Source organism: Marmota marmota, unplaced genomic scaffold (genome assembly GCF_001458135.2).
Source record: "Marmota marmota marmota unplaced genomic scaffold, marMar, whole genome shotgun sequence".
Lineage (NCBI taxonomy): Eukaryota > Metazoa > Chordata > Mammalia > Rodentia > Sciuridae > Marmota > Marmota marmota.
Genome location: NW_026000242.1, coordinates 6,623,811 through 6,640,786, shown reverse-complemented (window position 1 = coordinate 6,640,786; position 16,976 = coordinate 6,623,811). Strand labels below are relative to the sequence as shown.

The window sequence follows — 16,976 nt, the reverse complement described above, 5'->3', positions numbered from 1 at the left end:
TATGTTTCTTTCAAAGAAATTCTGGAGCTAGGGATGTAATTCATAGTAGAGTGCTTGTTTAGCATGTGCATATTATTAATTAAAATTTAGCAGTCCTTCTAATAACACATTTTATTATTCATGTAGAAATATTATCAATTAAAAAATTGCCAATCCAAAATCTGCCAGATAAATTAGTCTGTCATTCTTAAATTTGGCCTTCCATAAAGCTTTAGGGCATGGATGGACACATGCATCCAAGTTTTTTTGTATCTGTGTAACAATAGTGGCCTTTACTACCATTTTCATTTGGATCATCATTTCCATCTGATGCTAGAACCATAACACTGCGCTTATAGCATTCTAGGCTTTTTTTTTTAAGCCTGTTTCTTGCCTATTACCTAGTTAAAAAAAAAAAAAATCAGTTATGCAATGACCCTAACTCTCAGTGTCAATTTTCTGTTATTAGTCTGTTTCTATTACTATAATGAAATACCTGAGGCTGGGTGCCTCATACCAGCTCAGGGATCCCATGAGAACTAACTTAATGCCTTCTAAGGAAAGTTGCTCCAGTGATGTAACCATCTTCCACTAGGCCCCATCTCTGAAGAGTTCAACCACCTCTCAGTATCACCACACCAAATTTCCAACTCTTGAACTTTCCAGGGACAATATACATCCAGACCATAGTACCCCTGATATTTCCCTGTCTATTTCTGGAAAATGTTCCCTTTTATTTGAATTAAAGATTCAACTTGTCAAATTCATAAGGAGCCTTATTGGGATTGTATTGGATTCATATATTAATTAGAGATAATTGGCATCTTTATAGATTTGAATCTTAGGGACAATTGTTTTTCCTTTTTCAGTAAAGCTTTGTAAAGATTTTACACGGTTTGTACTCATTCCTGTGTATTTTATCTTTTATATTGTTATTGGGGATGGGATTCTTTTTCCTGTTCGCTGTCCTAATAGATTATTGTTAATTATTAATCTGTTTCAACATGGACAAGTCCAAAATAAACCATTCATTTTAGTTTATTTTGGACTTGTCCATGTTGAAACAGATTCTCCTCCTTTATTTTCTTCTGTTGGGTTCCCTGCTACCTTGGGTTATCACTTCTTGTGAGTTTAGAATCTTCTACAAAACCAGAGCTTTCACATTTTTCTTCTTCATACTCTTATTAAATATTAAACAAGGTCTACTCTATTCCTAGATGACATAATGTTTATATTTCTCCATCTAACTAAAACCAAGTTCATTTCTACTCCAGTCTAATATTAATTTCCTGGAACTACAGTGATTATATGTCTTCATCTAGAGAAATCCTTAAGTATTTCAGTCCATTGTTCTATATCTAAGTGAACTCCTTAATCTTAGCCAATGGTGCCCTTCGCCCTTCAATTTTGTGTTCATTCTTTTCCCTCCTATCTCCCTGCTTTCCTTCTTCTCTTCCTCCTGCCCTTCTTCTTCTTCTTCTTTTTTTTTCTTTTCTTTTTGTCCTAAGTAGCCTTGGCCTGAGCAGGGACTAACTTCTGAATTCTGCTCATCCCCAGCCAGGACATCACAGGTGATATTTATTATTTCAACTTTGCCAATGGGCAGTCCATGTGGGACCATCCGTGTGATGAGCACTATCGGAACTTGGTGATCCAAGAGCGAGGGAAGCTGTCAACTTCTGGGGCCATTAAGAAGAAAGACAAGAAAAAGAAAAAGGAAAAGAAAGAAAAGAAGGACAAAGAGACCTCCCAAAGTCCCCTGGTGAGTCAGTGGGTGCCAGCTTCTAGAGAGGCCAGGGCTGAACTGAGGGGATAGGGGGAGCCTGTAGTTGTCTTCAGCCAAGAGGTGAAAAACAACAATAACAATACATTCTTGATACTACATCTTCTAATTTTCTTTCAGCTTCTAGCAGTCATTACTATCTTTAAACAATTCTTTCTCTTTCCATGGGAACCTGGGTTACATAATGAGACTGATGAGAGTGCCTGCTCTGCCATATATTGTTGTCGTTTTTCGATAGTCAAAGAGGTGATGGCATCTGCTGCTTTGGAAAGTGGGGATGGGGGACAATTGATAGAAGCCAGTGGGCCTAGACAAGTGAGTGCTTTCTCTTCACGCAGAGTCAAGCTTTTCTAGTGTGGGCTCATCACTTGTCTTCAAGTGGTGTGAGTTAAGTTATCAGAATACCAGTACCTTCAAGATTCAGAAGCAAAGCTTTGTGCTTTTTGCATTTATGGCTTCCTTTTTTTCTTGGTGTCTTTGGTTAGTGGTGGGTAACAAATTTAATTGCAGTGTGATCACCATGGTCTTGAGTAGCTTTTGTGCTGAGTTCAAAGTGCTCTTATCCATTGTTGTTTTATTTGTCTCTGCAGCGTGTCTGAACTTATGAGGCAGAAGTTATTACCCTTGTTTTATAGGGAGAGGAATGGAATTGGAGCTTTACAGGAGTGAGATCTGAGCCCTTCCTGTCTGCTATTGGTGCCGCCACTGAGCCTTCTTCCTTTACCCATGCCTGGAACTTGTGGGCACATTGAGGAAGGAAGGCTCATGGAAACTCAGTTCAGCCAAATGAGGAGAACCAAGAATATTTTTCCAACCTTCTCTGTGGTCCAGTTGTTTTGTCCTATTGTTTATAGTTTTTATTTCCTGCCAAAGTCTGGTGCTTACTTCTCCATGAAGGTTTTCATCTTTTTTTTTTTTTTGTATGCATGCTAGGCAAGGACTCTACCACTGAGTCACACTCCCAGCCTTGTTTTCTTTCCTATGGTGTCAATTCTGGTGCTGTACAGTTGCTGATTAATTTAGCTTCTTTATCATGTTAAGCTTTGTTGATTACCCCCTCTCCCACATATCACTCATGGTTCTGAGAAACTAGATAACAAGTTCATTTCTCTAGATAGAAGAGGACAGTTAATTTCCAAATAGGTTGAATTTTAAAATCATATGTTTGAGAGGCAAAAGGTAGGTTTTTACTTTCGTGAAATTGTTTGAAATGATAATCAGGCATCCTGCAGGTGCTGACATGACTGAAGGTGGGACAGGGAATGTAGTGTGGGTTCTGGGGAAGAGGCTTGGTGACAGACTGAGTCCTGGCTGTGTGTCTGAATTCCTGGAGCTCTCTGTTAAAAAGAGCTCCTACTGTGATTTCAGGAAATGAGGATGACTGGACAGCCATGAACCATCAGTCTGATTCTTAGGGCTCAGGACAGGCACCTCAAGCTTGTCTAGGGGACAGACTTGGTGGGCAACCCAGACTTAGGTGGCTTGGGCCCTCTGGATGTGTGCACTCTTAGCTGGGTGTGTTTAGTGTGAATGTTAGCAGAGAGTGGTTATTTTTCAGGGTTTTTTCTATGACTTTCTGAGTATCTCACTGGACTGAGTTTCCAGGGTTCAGGGCACTGGTTGTTTCTCCTCTTCTTTTCCACTTAGGCAATTTCTAGAAGTCTTTGATAAAATTGGCAGATTTTATAAAATTAACCAATCACAGAACTTGAGAGCTAGATTGCATCTTGGAGATAACCTGGCTGGTGATTTTCAGAGTTTTGTTAATAGTAAAGCCCTGTTTTCAAATCAGTTCTCTACAGAGGTTCAGCTTATCAAAAAAGAAATGAAGCTGCTCTGGTTGAATTTGGGAATGTAGGTCTGGGTGATGCCTTTTCTTTGTCACATGCATACTTTGTAGAGCCCTGCCTGTGCTGAGTCCCTCAGGTTCCATGGATTATGGTTTGCAGGAAGACATTGATCTAGTCCAGCCTGCTCTGTGTAAAGAAGAAAACTGGAGCCCAGAAAACAACATTTTCAGCCCAAAGGAGTTTTTAGCTTTTCTTTCCTCTTTTGATTTCTGCTTTACTTTAAATGGAGGGTGGTTTTGTGCTAAGTGCTTAGCAAGGGCTGAAGTAGCAAGTATAAATCAGAAGTGCTTTGTCTTAGTTTTCTCTGCATGTTTATATATCCATTTAGGAAATACAGCCTGATCAGGGACTTCTACCTTCTTCCTCCTTTCTTCGTGGCCCATCCCATCTCCCAGCACCTGGGCTTGCTGATTTGGACCTAGACCAAGAGATGCAGGCTAGAAGTGAGGGCTCCTTTAAGAAAGGGAAGAGCCCATACATGCTGGGTGACACCTCTCGGCCTCTCATGGGTGCCTTCCCCAGCAAACTGCAGCCACTCTCCAAAAATCAAGCTTCCCGAACCCACCAGATCTTTGCCGATGTGGAGAAAATCTTAGGCAGGGCTCCAGCGCAATGCAGGACAGAATTAGCTCATCAACAGGGTCTGGAGACACCCCAGAAGGCAACAGAGAAAATCTACCTGGGGTTTTCAGACCCTGAAATAGAAGAGCTGGAAATGAGGACCAGACAGCAGAAACCTGGTGCCCTGTGCCCTCAGAACACTGGACCCCTCTGGAATGGGCAGGATGTGTTAGAAAGCAGGAGCCAGACCCCTGTCCACTCTAAGCTTTCTGAAGCCATCAAGGATTCACAGCTAAAAGGGGAGCAGCACAGCCACAGCATAACCACACTGAGCTCCACTGGCCCTGCAGGGGACAAGGGTCAGAGCCCCATTCCCTTACTATCCCCTGAGGAAGAATCCTCCCTATCCCAGTGTTCTTCTGACCATATGCTGCCTATGAGAAATAATAATCTCTTTTTATTAGATAACAGCCCAGCTAAAGACCTGAACTGGCAGGGAGTTCCTGGGGAAGGTGGGAGCCTGGGCAGGGGGAGGCGAAAGAGAGAGTCCCCAGGACTGTGGATGGGACAAGTCTCCAAGCTTGTCAACAAGGATACCCCAGGGAGCTGCAAGGAAACAGAGACCAGTATCCCTGAGGCTCGAGGGTCCTCAGCCAAAACTCCACTGCAGGGACTCTTCATAATACCACCTGATACTGGGACATCAGAAGCAGCCCAGAATGCCCTTAATGGGGCTCCTACCAGTGAGCAGAGATACCCTGCAGGGTCTCCAGAGCCCCCCAGTGAAGATAGGAAGGCGAGTGTATCTGGGGCTGATGTGGAGAGCATCAGTGGCTGCAGCAGCAACCTGGCCTTGCATCTTGGCTCTCAGATCCTGGGTGAGGTAAACAACTTCCCTTGGGACCTACAGAGCTCCCGTGGATCTGTGCCAGGTATGGGTCAGGGAGGCCCTGGGCCCAGAGATCAACACGTCTGCCCATACATGGTGCCCCAGTTGTCCCACATGCAGAGCTCTGCTGAAGAGCAGTCAGAGAGTGACGACTACTCTGAGGATCAGAGGTTCTACCAGCACATCCTTCAGATGGTCAAGATCTCTAGGCGACTGGAAGGCCTGGGGCTGCCTGAAAGCATTCAGGAAATGCCAAGCAAAGACATCGCCAGCATGGTCTGTTGCATGGCTGCTGAGTCTTCCAGGATGTCTAGTGAGGGTGAGCAAGAGGCCATCAGAACCATGGAGAGGGACTCAAGGTTTCTGGTTTGGGGGCCAGAGCTGCTGGAACATCCTCAGGAGTTAGCCCTTGGTCCAGCTGAGCAGGAGGCCCCTCAGCAAGCCCATTGCCAGCCAAACAGCAGCCCCTTCAGGCAGGGGCTAGTCGAGCTGAATCCCAGCAGAGGGCCTACTGCAGAGCCAGGCAAGATGCAGCTTCTCAACCAGGTAGGCTTCTTAGAATGGCCTGAGGCCTCAGGCCTCTGTGAACTTATCAGGGAGGGAGCAGGTGGAGTCGTCATCTTACCATACCCCTCAGGTCTGCTTTCCTGTCCCTCACTCCCCTTGGTAATTCTTGGTCCCTTAATTACCCAGATGGCTGTCTTTTGGCATCACATGCATTTCACTTTTCTTTTATGCAATGTCTCACGCATGCTAGGTAAGTGCTCTATCACTGAGCCACAACCCCATCCCTCACATTTCTTTAACCCTAACACTCACTTGCAAAATAGGGTTGAGGGAATGTGTGACTTCCCTTCCCTGGATATAGCTGTAATTCTTGATTGTTCACATGCTGTGAAGGTGGTATGTTCTGGGGGTGGGCAAGGTGGTACTGATCCTGACTCTGCACAGGATATAGGACCTCCTGTGATTTGGGAAGCCTTTTTCATCAGCTGATTCTAGAGAGGGGTGCTCCCCAGTAGGCACCTCACCTCAGAGCTCTGAACTTGTGCCTTCTTGGCAGCATACAGAGCTGGAGAGTTAATATTCTCATGATGAACTCAAGCCCATGATCTCCTTCCACCATATGGTGAGCTGCTTCTGCTCCTTGTCTCCCAGAGTGCCCAGAATACTACTTGACTAACCTGTGTTAGGCTTGTGCAGATCCTGTTTATGACGTTACTTTCTTACCTAAGGAATTACCAAAGGGCTGGGCTTGCCCTCTCTTTCTGACCCTTTGTCCCTTTAAAGAATCATCATATTTTTCATAAAGAGGTCCAGTTGGATCAGAGACCGTGGGTATCAATCTGAATTTCCTTGGCTATTTTGCTGTGGCCCAGCTGTGGCTTTACCCAGTTGTTCCCTTTGGTTCCTAATTGCTGGCATGCACTGGTTCTCTGTTAGCTCTAATAACTACTACAGCACTATAAATATCGGATAGGCTGCAGATTATCCTGAAAGTTTTAATTAGCCCGATGGCAATGAGTTTATCTGCTCTGAAGGACAATGCCATGCATGGCTCCATACTCCAGAGTTAATGGCTATCTATAGAAGATGATCAGCGAGGAGCCAGGAATGTATAATTTCCCTGCTAACCACTGATTTAGTAAAGGCCTGGGAGAACAAAGCCCTCAGCATGCCCGTCTCCCTCCCTCGAGCCCCCAGCACGTTAGCAAATTAACCATGTTAGGAGTCTGTAATTTTCCATAAATACAGTGTGGGAAGAATTTCACTTGCTGATATGCTGGAGCTGGTTGAGGGACTAATGGCAGGAGGAGCAGGCCCCATTTGCTCATAATTCACTCAGAGAAGCTTTCCTGGGCCTCTTTTCTGCCAGAGTCAAAAGTGGTACAAAATACTGTCTTAAAGATAACACTGGGTTATAGTCCCATCTCTGCTCCTCTCTGGCCCTGTGACTTTGGGCAGGGTTCTTGGCCTCACCAATGTCTGTTTGCTGACATGGGGTCAATGGCAGAAGCCTCCTCAGATTGTGTGTAAATAAAATGAAACTTTGCATTTAAGGTGTTTAGCCAATACCTGGTGCTCCAGCATTGTTGGCTAATTCTATGATGATCAACTTCTTTTTTCTCTAACAAAGATCTTCTACAGCAGATCGTATGATGGGGGAGCTACAGAGGCTTAGGAGTGATTCTCACCTCATTTCGTGCTGAGTATCTGATAACCTTCCCTGTGCAGAAATAGGCCCTGCTAGACCTGTACGGTAGCCTGGCCCCTGTGCTGAGGCTGTTGCCAAAAAGATGGTAGATCTGAACTTCCTCAGCCTGCCCATCTCTGGGTTCTCTTTTCTCTTTCAGTCCCTGTGGGATTAGAAAGGAATGGAATTTCTGCTTTGTTTCATACACTTTAAGTTTGAGAAGTGGCTCTTGAAGAGCTCTTTATAAATTGTACCCTGGTTTCTGCTTTTGCTAAGCCCAGTTGATCATATGTGAATCCCTGTAATAATAGCAATTCCCTAAAGTTCGTATAGCCCTAGACCACTCACAAAAGCCCCTTGTGTTCATTATCTCATTCAAGCTGCTCAACGAATGTTCTCAGAGGCACAGCATGCACCCTCTTAATCTTGCAGATGCATAAGCTAGGAATCCGAGATCTGTGAGTAGCCATGGGGCTCACACATTCTTGCTCCAGCCTAGTTTACTTTCCTCAGTCCTTGCTGGCGTGAACCTTTGTGAGAACAGGGAAAAGAAGGGACCTGGTCAGGCCACTGCTGCCCCTTGTCAAGGCTCCATCCAGCCACCTTCTTCATCAGTGGAAAGGGGAAAGAGTTCAACTTTGTTGCTCATACTTAATGTTATTTTAATTAAAATAATACATGCCTATAGTAAAAGATCAAGTCAAATAGAATAAAAGATATAGTAAAGTACAGCAGTTCTCCCGTGTGCAGAGCCCACCCTCAGAGGCAACCACTTTTTTCTTGTTGTCTACCTCCATCTTTGTCAATAATGTGCTGAGATCGCTTTTTCTTAACTCATCAATTTCAAAGTTTATCTGTTGAGACTTCTCCTTCTGGTAGATGAGGGTTTTGTCTCTGTGCTCCCTTCCCACATACTTCCTATACGGCTTCTGAAAGGAGAGCAGAACCCCATGCAGCATCTGCCAGATGTAAGAGGACTGTTTATGTGAGATGGCATTTGAGTTATGAGAATCAGGAAACCAGCCTGTGATTTCTCACACAGTTGGCACAATGGTAATTTCTGGATGTTGTGTTTCATTAGCAGCCTCCAAGCGGAGGCGGTTTAAATTTGAGCGGGCAGGATTTAGATGTTTTATTTTTGTATCTGTCTCCGACACTTGCAGAGCCACGTGGTTTCTTGGGTTTGTAATAAGATGTTTTCTGTTGCCCAGGCTCTGGGTTCTTCGTTAGCCCCAGTCCACATTCCTCTTGGGGGCCTGGCTCCTTTGCGAGGCCTCATGGATCCCCCGCCCTTTGCTCTTCGAGGACCTCAAAGCGCGAGCCTGGGGAGCTCAGCGGAGTCCGGTCAGCTTAGAGAACTCCCGCTGGTGAGTACTTTCCCTGGCTTGCAGAGTGTTTAGTTCCTGTGGAAGCTGTGGCCTGTGGATGGCCTGTCGTAATCTGGTAGGAAGATGAGTCATGCCTGTATGAAGCTGCACATGGCCTCTGGGACCATCAGTGCTAATTTCCCAATTCACGTAGCCAGTGTGGTAGGAGCTGGAAAAGGGAATCAGTAGTGTGAGTTAGATCAGCTTCATGGACATGGTGGGACTTGATTTGGAGACATCTAAATAGAGAGTGGGGTGGACATTCCAGGGTCATTCTGAAGGTCTTCCTGGTGAGTTTCTTGATGTTCTTTCTCTATTTTGGAGCCTCCACAGGGTCTGAAGACTTCTGCGTATACAAAGGGCCTCTTGGGCTCCATCCATGAGGACAGGAATGCTCTCAGCCTCTTGGGCTTAGGGGAGGAGACCAATGAGGAGGATGAAGAGGAAAGTGACAACCAGGTATGATCAAGCCCTCTCCCTGGCCTTGAAACCCTCTGTGCTATTCTCCCCCTTTCCCCCTTATTAGTGCTCTACCACTGAGCTACATTCCCAGGCTCTTCTTTTTCAAAATTATGTTTTCAGGCAGTGTCTTGCTAAATTGTGATTCTTCTGCCTTAGCCTCCAAAATGGTTGAGATCACAAGCCTGTGCTGCACACCTTGCTTGAAAATCTTTTTTATTGTGGTAAACTATGTATGACATAAAATTTTGCCTTTTTAACCATTTTAAGATTACGATTCAGTGGTGTTAAATACCTTTACAATGTTGGGCAATCATTGATACAATCTTTTCCAGAACTTGTTCATAATCCCAAATAGAAGCTCCATATCCATTAAACAATAACTCCAATTCCCCTCCCTGTAGTCCCTGGTAATCTCTAATCTTTTTTCTGTCTATGAATTTGCCTGTTCTAGATATTTTGTATAAGTGGAATTACAGAATATTTTTCCTTTCGTGTCTGGAATCTTTCACTTGGTTTGTTTTGAAGATTCATGTAGCATATATTAGAACTTCATTCCTTTTGAAGGCTGAATAATAATCTATCATATATTTATATCATGTTTTGTTTATCCACTCATCTGTTGATGGATACATGGGTTGTTTCCACATTTGGCTAATCTCTGAGCTATGGTTTTGTTTTTGACATGGGATGTCACTAAGTTGCCCAGGCTGGTCTTGGACTCTGGGCTTAAGTGATCCTCCTGATTCAGCCTCTTGAGTAGCTGGGACTATAGGCTTGTGTTGCCATGTCCAGGTAATTCTGTATTATTTTAAAAATAAATAAAAATGAATTTCCAGTCTACAGCTTTGTTTCTTGTCCAGCCTATAATCCTCTGATCTGATCTGGAAAGCACAACAACAAGGAGCTTCTTGGCCATTTGCGTGGTGCAGAGCTTTGCTTACATTGGATAAAGAGCTGCTTAGTGAGGCCTCTTTGGAGGTCCTGCTCTTGAGTCCCCTGAAGTCCTGCCTGGGCACTGTTTACCTGCTCAGCAGTATCCCACTTCTCCCTCTGTATTCCCTGTACTCTCAACTGACCAGTTACTTTAGACTTACCACCCATAATCATTTTTGTTTTCAGAGTATCCGCAGCTCCAATGAGCTTCTTAAGAACCTGCACCTGGACCTTGGGACCCTGGGGGGAGACTTTGAGTATGAGGTAAGAGCCTAAAGCCCCTACCAGCAAATGCCTCAGCCCGGTATACTCCTTCTTCCTTCTGAAGCCCTTCTGTTTATGGGGTAAATGTTTGGAAAGAGAACCAGTTTTTTCACAGGCCTGTCCAGGGTTTCTGGGGTCTGGGGAGGGATGAGGGGAACAGGGAATCCATTCATTTACTCATGTACAAAACAACCATTTGTCGAATGTTCCTGCATGAGGTGCTTCACTAGCCACTATATGTCACATGCACATAAATGAGATATGTGTACTGTCCTCACAGATTGTGCAGTCTCATAGACTGTAAGGGGAAGAAATTACTTTCCTGCACATCAAAAAGCCTTGGTGGATGAGATGACATTTGAGCTGGGTCTTGAAGAGTAGCTGAGTTTTGGACGTGGAGGACATTAGGGAATAATCTAGGCAACTGAACAGCTTGAGCAAAGGTTCTAGGGCTGAAAAATACAGAGTGTGGATGGGAAGAGCACCCTCCCAAATTCTAATCCTTTTCTCTGCAGTCTGTCCCCTGCTGCCACGGGAATGTTCTTTATAAAGAACAAACAAATAGCAAAACTCCACTATGTTGTTGTAATACCTAAAAACCTCAGTGTAGATTTGTACTGGGAATAGAATATTCCCCACTATGTGTTCTTTGTCTAGTGTCTGATTTATTAATTTTTAAATAATTAGTATTTAAATACTCTCAAAGTATTTTTACAACCAATGAATTATGAAGTCCACAAGTTAGACTTGCCCAAACATTTAAATATGGGCTACAGACTCAGCTCAATCAGTTATAATTTTCACAAGTCTTGTATATTAGATTCTTTTAAATATCTTTTTTTTTTCTTTTTTTAGAAAAAGGAAAAAAGAAGGTTTATTGTTTTGCTAGCAAAGAAGAAACACAGGCGGCTCCTGTCCTGAAGGCTGTGATTCTCTTAAATATCTTAAATACCTTAAAATCAAACAAGCCACACTCTATTAGAATGATCACAAAACCAATCAGTAAAACTATAGTCCTTCTAACAAAGATTTAAATTTCTTTCTCTGTTATCCCTTATTGTTTCTAAGTCTTCCCCTGACTTTGAGAGCCAGTGTACTGTCTCAAGCCAATGGAGGTTTCAGATGCTGGTGCAGGCCCCGATTTGGTGTCTAAGATCCAAGATGTGGGTGGACCTTTCAAGGTGACCCAATTCTACCTGTTGGCAGGACCCTTTTCCTCATTAGGTTTTGTCTTTTATCTCAGAAATTGCCCAGCTTTTTGATTCTGTATTATTGGATAGGTTTTGATTGTGACTTTAATGAACTCATTCTGTCAAATGTGGTACCTCTGAGTGTCTTGTCTGATTCCTCAGCCTGATACACGTCTACTTTGAAATTGTTCTTTCCATCTGCTTGTTTCCTTGACATGGCAACTATGTGTTCTTCTTGTTCACCATTAAGACCTGTGCTGATTAATGGAATCCGAGGAGATGCTCAGTTTTTTGTGCAGGAGAATGACTGTGGAGAGCAATACGGGTTTTAAGAAGAATGTGCTTTTGGAGAAAAAGGATAGTTTCCTAGAGACTGAGCAAGTTGAGGGTGGAGAGTCTATCCTATTCCTATGTGTTCAGCACCTGGCCTGGAACATAGGAAGCACTTGGGTATATTTTGTTCAACATTTGAGAGAATGAATACATGAATGAATGAATGAGCCACACTAGTCCAGGGCTGGGACAGATATTTTTTTCTTTCCTTGACTTTCCCAGGTTCTGAGTGGAAGAGATCATTGGTCCTTGCTATCAACTAGTAGAATGAAGATCTCAATGTGGACTGATCATGATTCATTTTGACTTGGACTACTTAACTTTTACTTCATAATAGATTACAAATGTCAGTCAAAAAAAGACATTTTCTTCTTGGACATATCCTGGATTTCTTAGAGCTTGCCTTCTGTTGAATATGTGCCTTTTGGGGGGAATGGGGAATTTTAAACATTTTTTAATAACCTCTTTAATATAAATAGACACTGCAGTATAATAGGGGAAATGTGTGGAGTGGGCAGTGTTCCACATTCCTCCCATCCTTGCCTTTAACATGGCAACAGATTCAGGCCTTTTTGCCACATCGTGTGTGGGATTCCTATGTTCTAACCTCAGGCAGGAATTAGGGCTTTTTCTGTTGGGAAAATTAGCCATGAGGATAATTGGGGTTTTGGGACAGGCAGAGCTGTTTCTTCCTGGGCCTTGCCCTTTGTCCTTTGAAAATAACTCTTGTCTCAGTTACAGTTCTTGGCTCTTTGGAGCTGTCCACCTTTCCCTACTCCTGGGCATCTCAGGCAGCCCTGGATGGAACTTTCCTTTCTGTCTTAGTTCCCTATCTCACTGAGCAGTCACTTTGCTCATGATTCCATGAGAGGGCAGTAGGATGGCAAGAATACAGCTTTCTCTCTGTCTCCTTCTCCCTGTTCTTCTGCTTTCCAACTTAAGCCTATTTCTAGTCTATTACAGTCTCAAAAGGGAAAGGTTTGTGGAACCGGCACTGAGAACGGGTATGAGCAAGAGCAGGGAGGCAGAAGGGTGGGTGAGCAGGCAGTATGTGGCCATGTGGCCATGTGGTGCTGATGAAAAGCCCATCAGTGGATCAAAGGAGCGGGAGGGAGCCTGGGCTTAGAAATAACAGGATGATGTCAGTGTGATTGGAAAGTGCTAACTATATCAGGGTGCTTTGCAAAGAATTCAATTGAGCGGGCATGAGACCTGGAAAATAAACTGGACTGATGGTTGGCTTGGCAGGGGTCTCCCCAGAACTGGGCCAATGCATGCATGTGGTGTGGAGCACCCCCCCCGCCTTATGATCTTGTGCTGTGTGGATCATAGGAGCCCCTGAATTTGTGCTCTGGGCAGGAAGAAGGGGACTGCACCATTGGAGATCTCATGGCTTTGAGGGGGGTGTTAAATATTCATGGAATGGTTCTTATAGCACCCCCCTCCTCTACACCCCATTCTTCATGCATATGTCAAGATCTTGAAATGTGCTTTAAGATACTCAAGGAACTGGTGTTGTGGCAGGAGGAGACAAAGGAGTATGAGCACAGAGTGGCTCAGGGCAAAGCTGTGTACTCTCAGAGCCCAGGGGAGGAAATTGCCCAGGTGCCTAGAGTTGGAGGGTTCAGGCTTTGGCCCTGATGTCATGCCAAGGAGTAGGAATTTGGTGAAAGGAAACATGGAGTCAGATGTGATACTCAACTCTCGTTCATCCATTTTTAGATAATCTGCAACTAATGTTTAATGTGTCGCTTTCCCCAACCTCAAGGTGCACCTCTGTCTTGTAGTTAGTCCACATGGGTGCAGAGAATACAAGATCATTTATTTTAATATTTTAAAATTTAATCTTTAGATAGGCAGACTAAGATCAGCCCCATCAAGTGAAAAAATCTTCTTTTTTTTTCAGGGATGGTGGTGCTCAGGATTAAACCCAGGGCCTCTTGCTTGCTAAGTACATACTGTACCACTGAGCAGTACCCCAAGCTGAACATCTTCTTTTGAACAACTTAAGCTTGAGAGGTGGCTAGACTGGGTAAAATATTCTTATATAGTCTGGCTGTATTCTCTCAGGAATAAAGATAAGGATGGGAATCTCTACCTGTACCTGATATCTGTATCTGATATCCCCTGATTGATTGATTGATTGATTTGGTGCTGACAAATGAACTCAAGGCCTTGTGTGTGCCTGGCAAGTGCTCTGTTACTGAGCTATGTCCCCAACTACCAGTTGAAAGGTTACTTATTTTTTCATCATTTGGACAGTTTATTAATAGTTAACATTTGTTAAGTGATTTTGCTTTTTATAAGCATTATAACAAATATAGTCTAATCCCTATATGACCTTGACAAATAAATGTAACATCTCTATTTGGCAGAGTCAGAAGAGAAGCCTAACTCCTTCATCTGTACTACATATTCATTCATAAAAACAAAAAATTTTAATCAATAGCCTTTCCTGAGCATTCATCGTATACCAGAAGCTAGGTACTGAGGAAAATAGGGAGCTAATCTGGTGAAGGAAACAGAAGGAAATCAGCAATTATGATAGCTATTATGGCAGAAGATAGAGAAAACTCATGTCAGCTTCCCTTAGGGAACAAGGAAGGCTTCCTGGAAGAGTTGATGACTGTGAGAATCAGTGTAAATTTGTCACACTGGGAGGGGTAAGAAAGAGAGGGTGGAGGAGAAGACAGAGAGAGTGAGTGGTAGGGAGGGAGAGAGGGAGAGAAAGAGAGAGAATGGTTGTGTTAAAAATCTGCAGGGCAGCGCTGGGAATGTAAGGCCCTAGGTCTGATCCTCAGGAGAAAAAAAATGCCCAGCAAAATAGAGACATAGTAAGATGTGTATCCATAGTCAGGATAGCTGTGTGGCTGGAGATGAACCACGAGAAGCAGGTGGGAAGGGCTGTGGGCCAAGGAAGGAGGTGTGAACTCCATCTTGGAGGTCAGAGGCTGCTTCTGGTATCTGACACCTCCTCTAACTCCTAATCCAAGGTCTATTGCTAGGCAATCCTCTTGGGGCTAGGTTTCACTCCCAACTTCCAGCAGGAGAACCTTCCTTAATTCTGGACTTTGTTCCCTTTTTCTCACATGATTGTCCATTATTATCTTAAATGAATCTTGGCTTCTAAGTCTGCAGTCTTAAGATTTGGCTAACGGGGGTGGAGTGAGAACATGATAGATGATGATAGACTTGTATAGTCCACATAAGTTATTTCCAGGCTCATCAGTAGACGGGGCCCAGTCGAGTGTGTCCAAATCACCATAGAAATTCTGATTCAGTAGACTGGGTATGGTGCCAGGAATCTATGTTTTAAAAAGTTGTTTAGGCCAGGCATAGTGGTGCATGCCTGTAATCCCAGCAGCTTGAGAGGTAGAGGCAGGAGGATCACAAGTTCAAAGCCAGCTTCAGCAACTTAACAAGGCCCTAAGCAACTCAGTGAAACCCTGTCTCTAGATAAAATACAAAATAGGGCTGGGGATGTGGCTCAGTGGTCGAGTGCCCCTGAGTTCAATCCCCAGTACCAACTCTGCCCCCCCGCCCTCCCCCCCGCAAAAAAAACCCAAAGTTGTTTAGGTGTTGGATGGCCACTGGGATCAGAACTCAAGCTCTAGCTTGTGAAAGTCAAGGAATACCATCTCCATCTTGTAGCACATCTCTCAACTCCTTTTCTATATTTCTTATGTCTTTCTTTTTGACATGGTCTGTGCTCTCTAGGAGTCTCCAAGAACAAGTCATCCAGAGGAGAAGAAGGATGTTTCTCTTGATTCAGATGCTGCTGGCCCCCCTACTCCAGGCAAACTCTTCAGCCAAGGTGGAGATAGCAGTCTGAGCAGTTCTGGTGGCAAAGAGCCACAGGAAAGAGGGGCGAGTCCTTGGTTTCCAGAAAAAGAAGAGAATAAGAAGAGTGATCCTGGGGCTTCCACAAGTCTGATGACACCTGGGGTGGACCATGGAGGTGATCAGCCTGCCAAGTCCTCTGAAAAGGAGCCACTGGAGGACCCAGTTGATGCAGGAGAGGATTCCAGGAAGGAAGAGGCAACAAATGAGCCAAAGAAAGAGACTTCTGTCCCAAAAGAAAACAGATCAGATGCCAGTGAAGTAAGTCCCGTAGGCAGTTGCTGACTGCAGTCCTCGCTGTTCTCTCTAGCTCTGTGCAGCTTCCTATCCCCACATCTTTATTTCTGAGTCAGGAGCTTCATTTGCAGGCCCTGCTCTGGGCTGTCAACATCAGCCAGAACCCTTAATTGTGACAAATATGCCCAGACCCAGCAGGCAGTAAAATCCTGAATGAAACTGCAAACTTGGTGGCATTGGAAATCCAGAGCAGAAATGTGCTTTTCCATTGGCACCCTCTTCGTATATTCATGTTCTTCTTTTCTCCTGTTTACTCTTTCCCTTCCCTACCTCCTTCTTCTAGTCTTGGTTTGCTGCAATCAGAGTTCCTTTGTGGGGTGGGGAGTGTGTGTGTGTGTGTGTGTGTGTGTGTGTGTGTAGGGAAGGCAAAGGTTCCATCGGTGGAAGTGTTCTGCCCCAGCATATATATATTGGATTATAAGAAGACCTTTCTCATTGGCTCTTTCTGAACCAATCCAAAACATAGAAGTGATTGGTTTTGCAAACTAGGCCAGTGGCTAAAAGTAGGTTCAAGTGGGGCAAGCCTTTGGCGTTTTAGGTTTTCCAATCCTTCCTCCTGGTAGTTGATAAAGGAATCCATTTAAAGAGCTTTTGTCTACTTCCTTGAAAAGATACTCCAATCCTGTTTTATAGGATAGCATCAAATTTCTGTACTGCCAACTTTCTGTTTCCACTACACTTGACTCTGTTTCTACATGTGAATCCTTGAATAAGTGCAGGGCATGCTTGTCCATGCCCATCTGGATTGCAAGGAGGCTGATGTGTGTGTCTGGAGAGAATGACAGGGTCCCTTAGGTTTCAAGAAGAGGTGGATGTTGGTTTGGGCTGAGTCCATTGTTGGCACTATGGCCTGACCAGAATTCCCTGGATAGTGATCCTGACTCTCAGTGCTCTTCTCTGGGGGGTTTTTCTATGGGTCTGTCTCCTCAGGAGTCGAAGATTAGTGAGCATGTGAAAGAACCAAACCTCTCTGATTCCGTGACTTCTGACCCCAAGTCCTTCTTTGGCCTGGTGAGTTTGTGATGAGGGGTAGT

The 16,976-nt window shown here is 44.2% G+C and overlaps 1 protein-coding gene across 6 annotated transcripts in view; it reads left to right on the top strand.

Annotated features, from left to right (window-relative positions):
• The window catches only part of Cep164 (centrosomal protein 164), a 63,607-nt gene that overhangs the window by 19,955 nt on the left and 26,676 nt on the right, over window positions 1-16,976 (top strand). For 5 of the 6 annotated variants that reach the window (XR_007344607.1, XM_048795972.1, XM_048795973.1 and 2 more), the window contains 6 exons: window positions 1,537-1,741; window positions 8,468-8,623; window positions 8,948-9,082; window positions 10,205-10,282; window positions 15,523-15,906; window positions 16,873-16,953. Coding sequence is in view for 5 of the 6 variants with exons in the window: in XM_048795972.1 (XP_048651929.1) it covers window positions 1,537-1,741; window positions 8,468-8,623; window positions 8,948-9,082; window positions 10,205-10,282; window positions 15,523-15,906; window positions 16,873-16,953 (1,039 nt within the window). In the remaining variant the exon portion in view is untranslated. The remainder of the gene's footprint in view (window positions 1-1,536; window positions 1,742-8,467; window positions 8,624-8,947; window positions 9,083-10,204; window positions 10,283-15,522; window positions 15,907-16,872; window positions 16,954-16,976) is intronic. The other variant, XM_048795975.1, reaches the window with a different exon arrangement.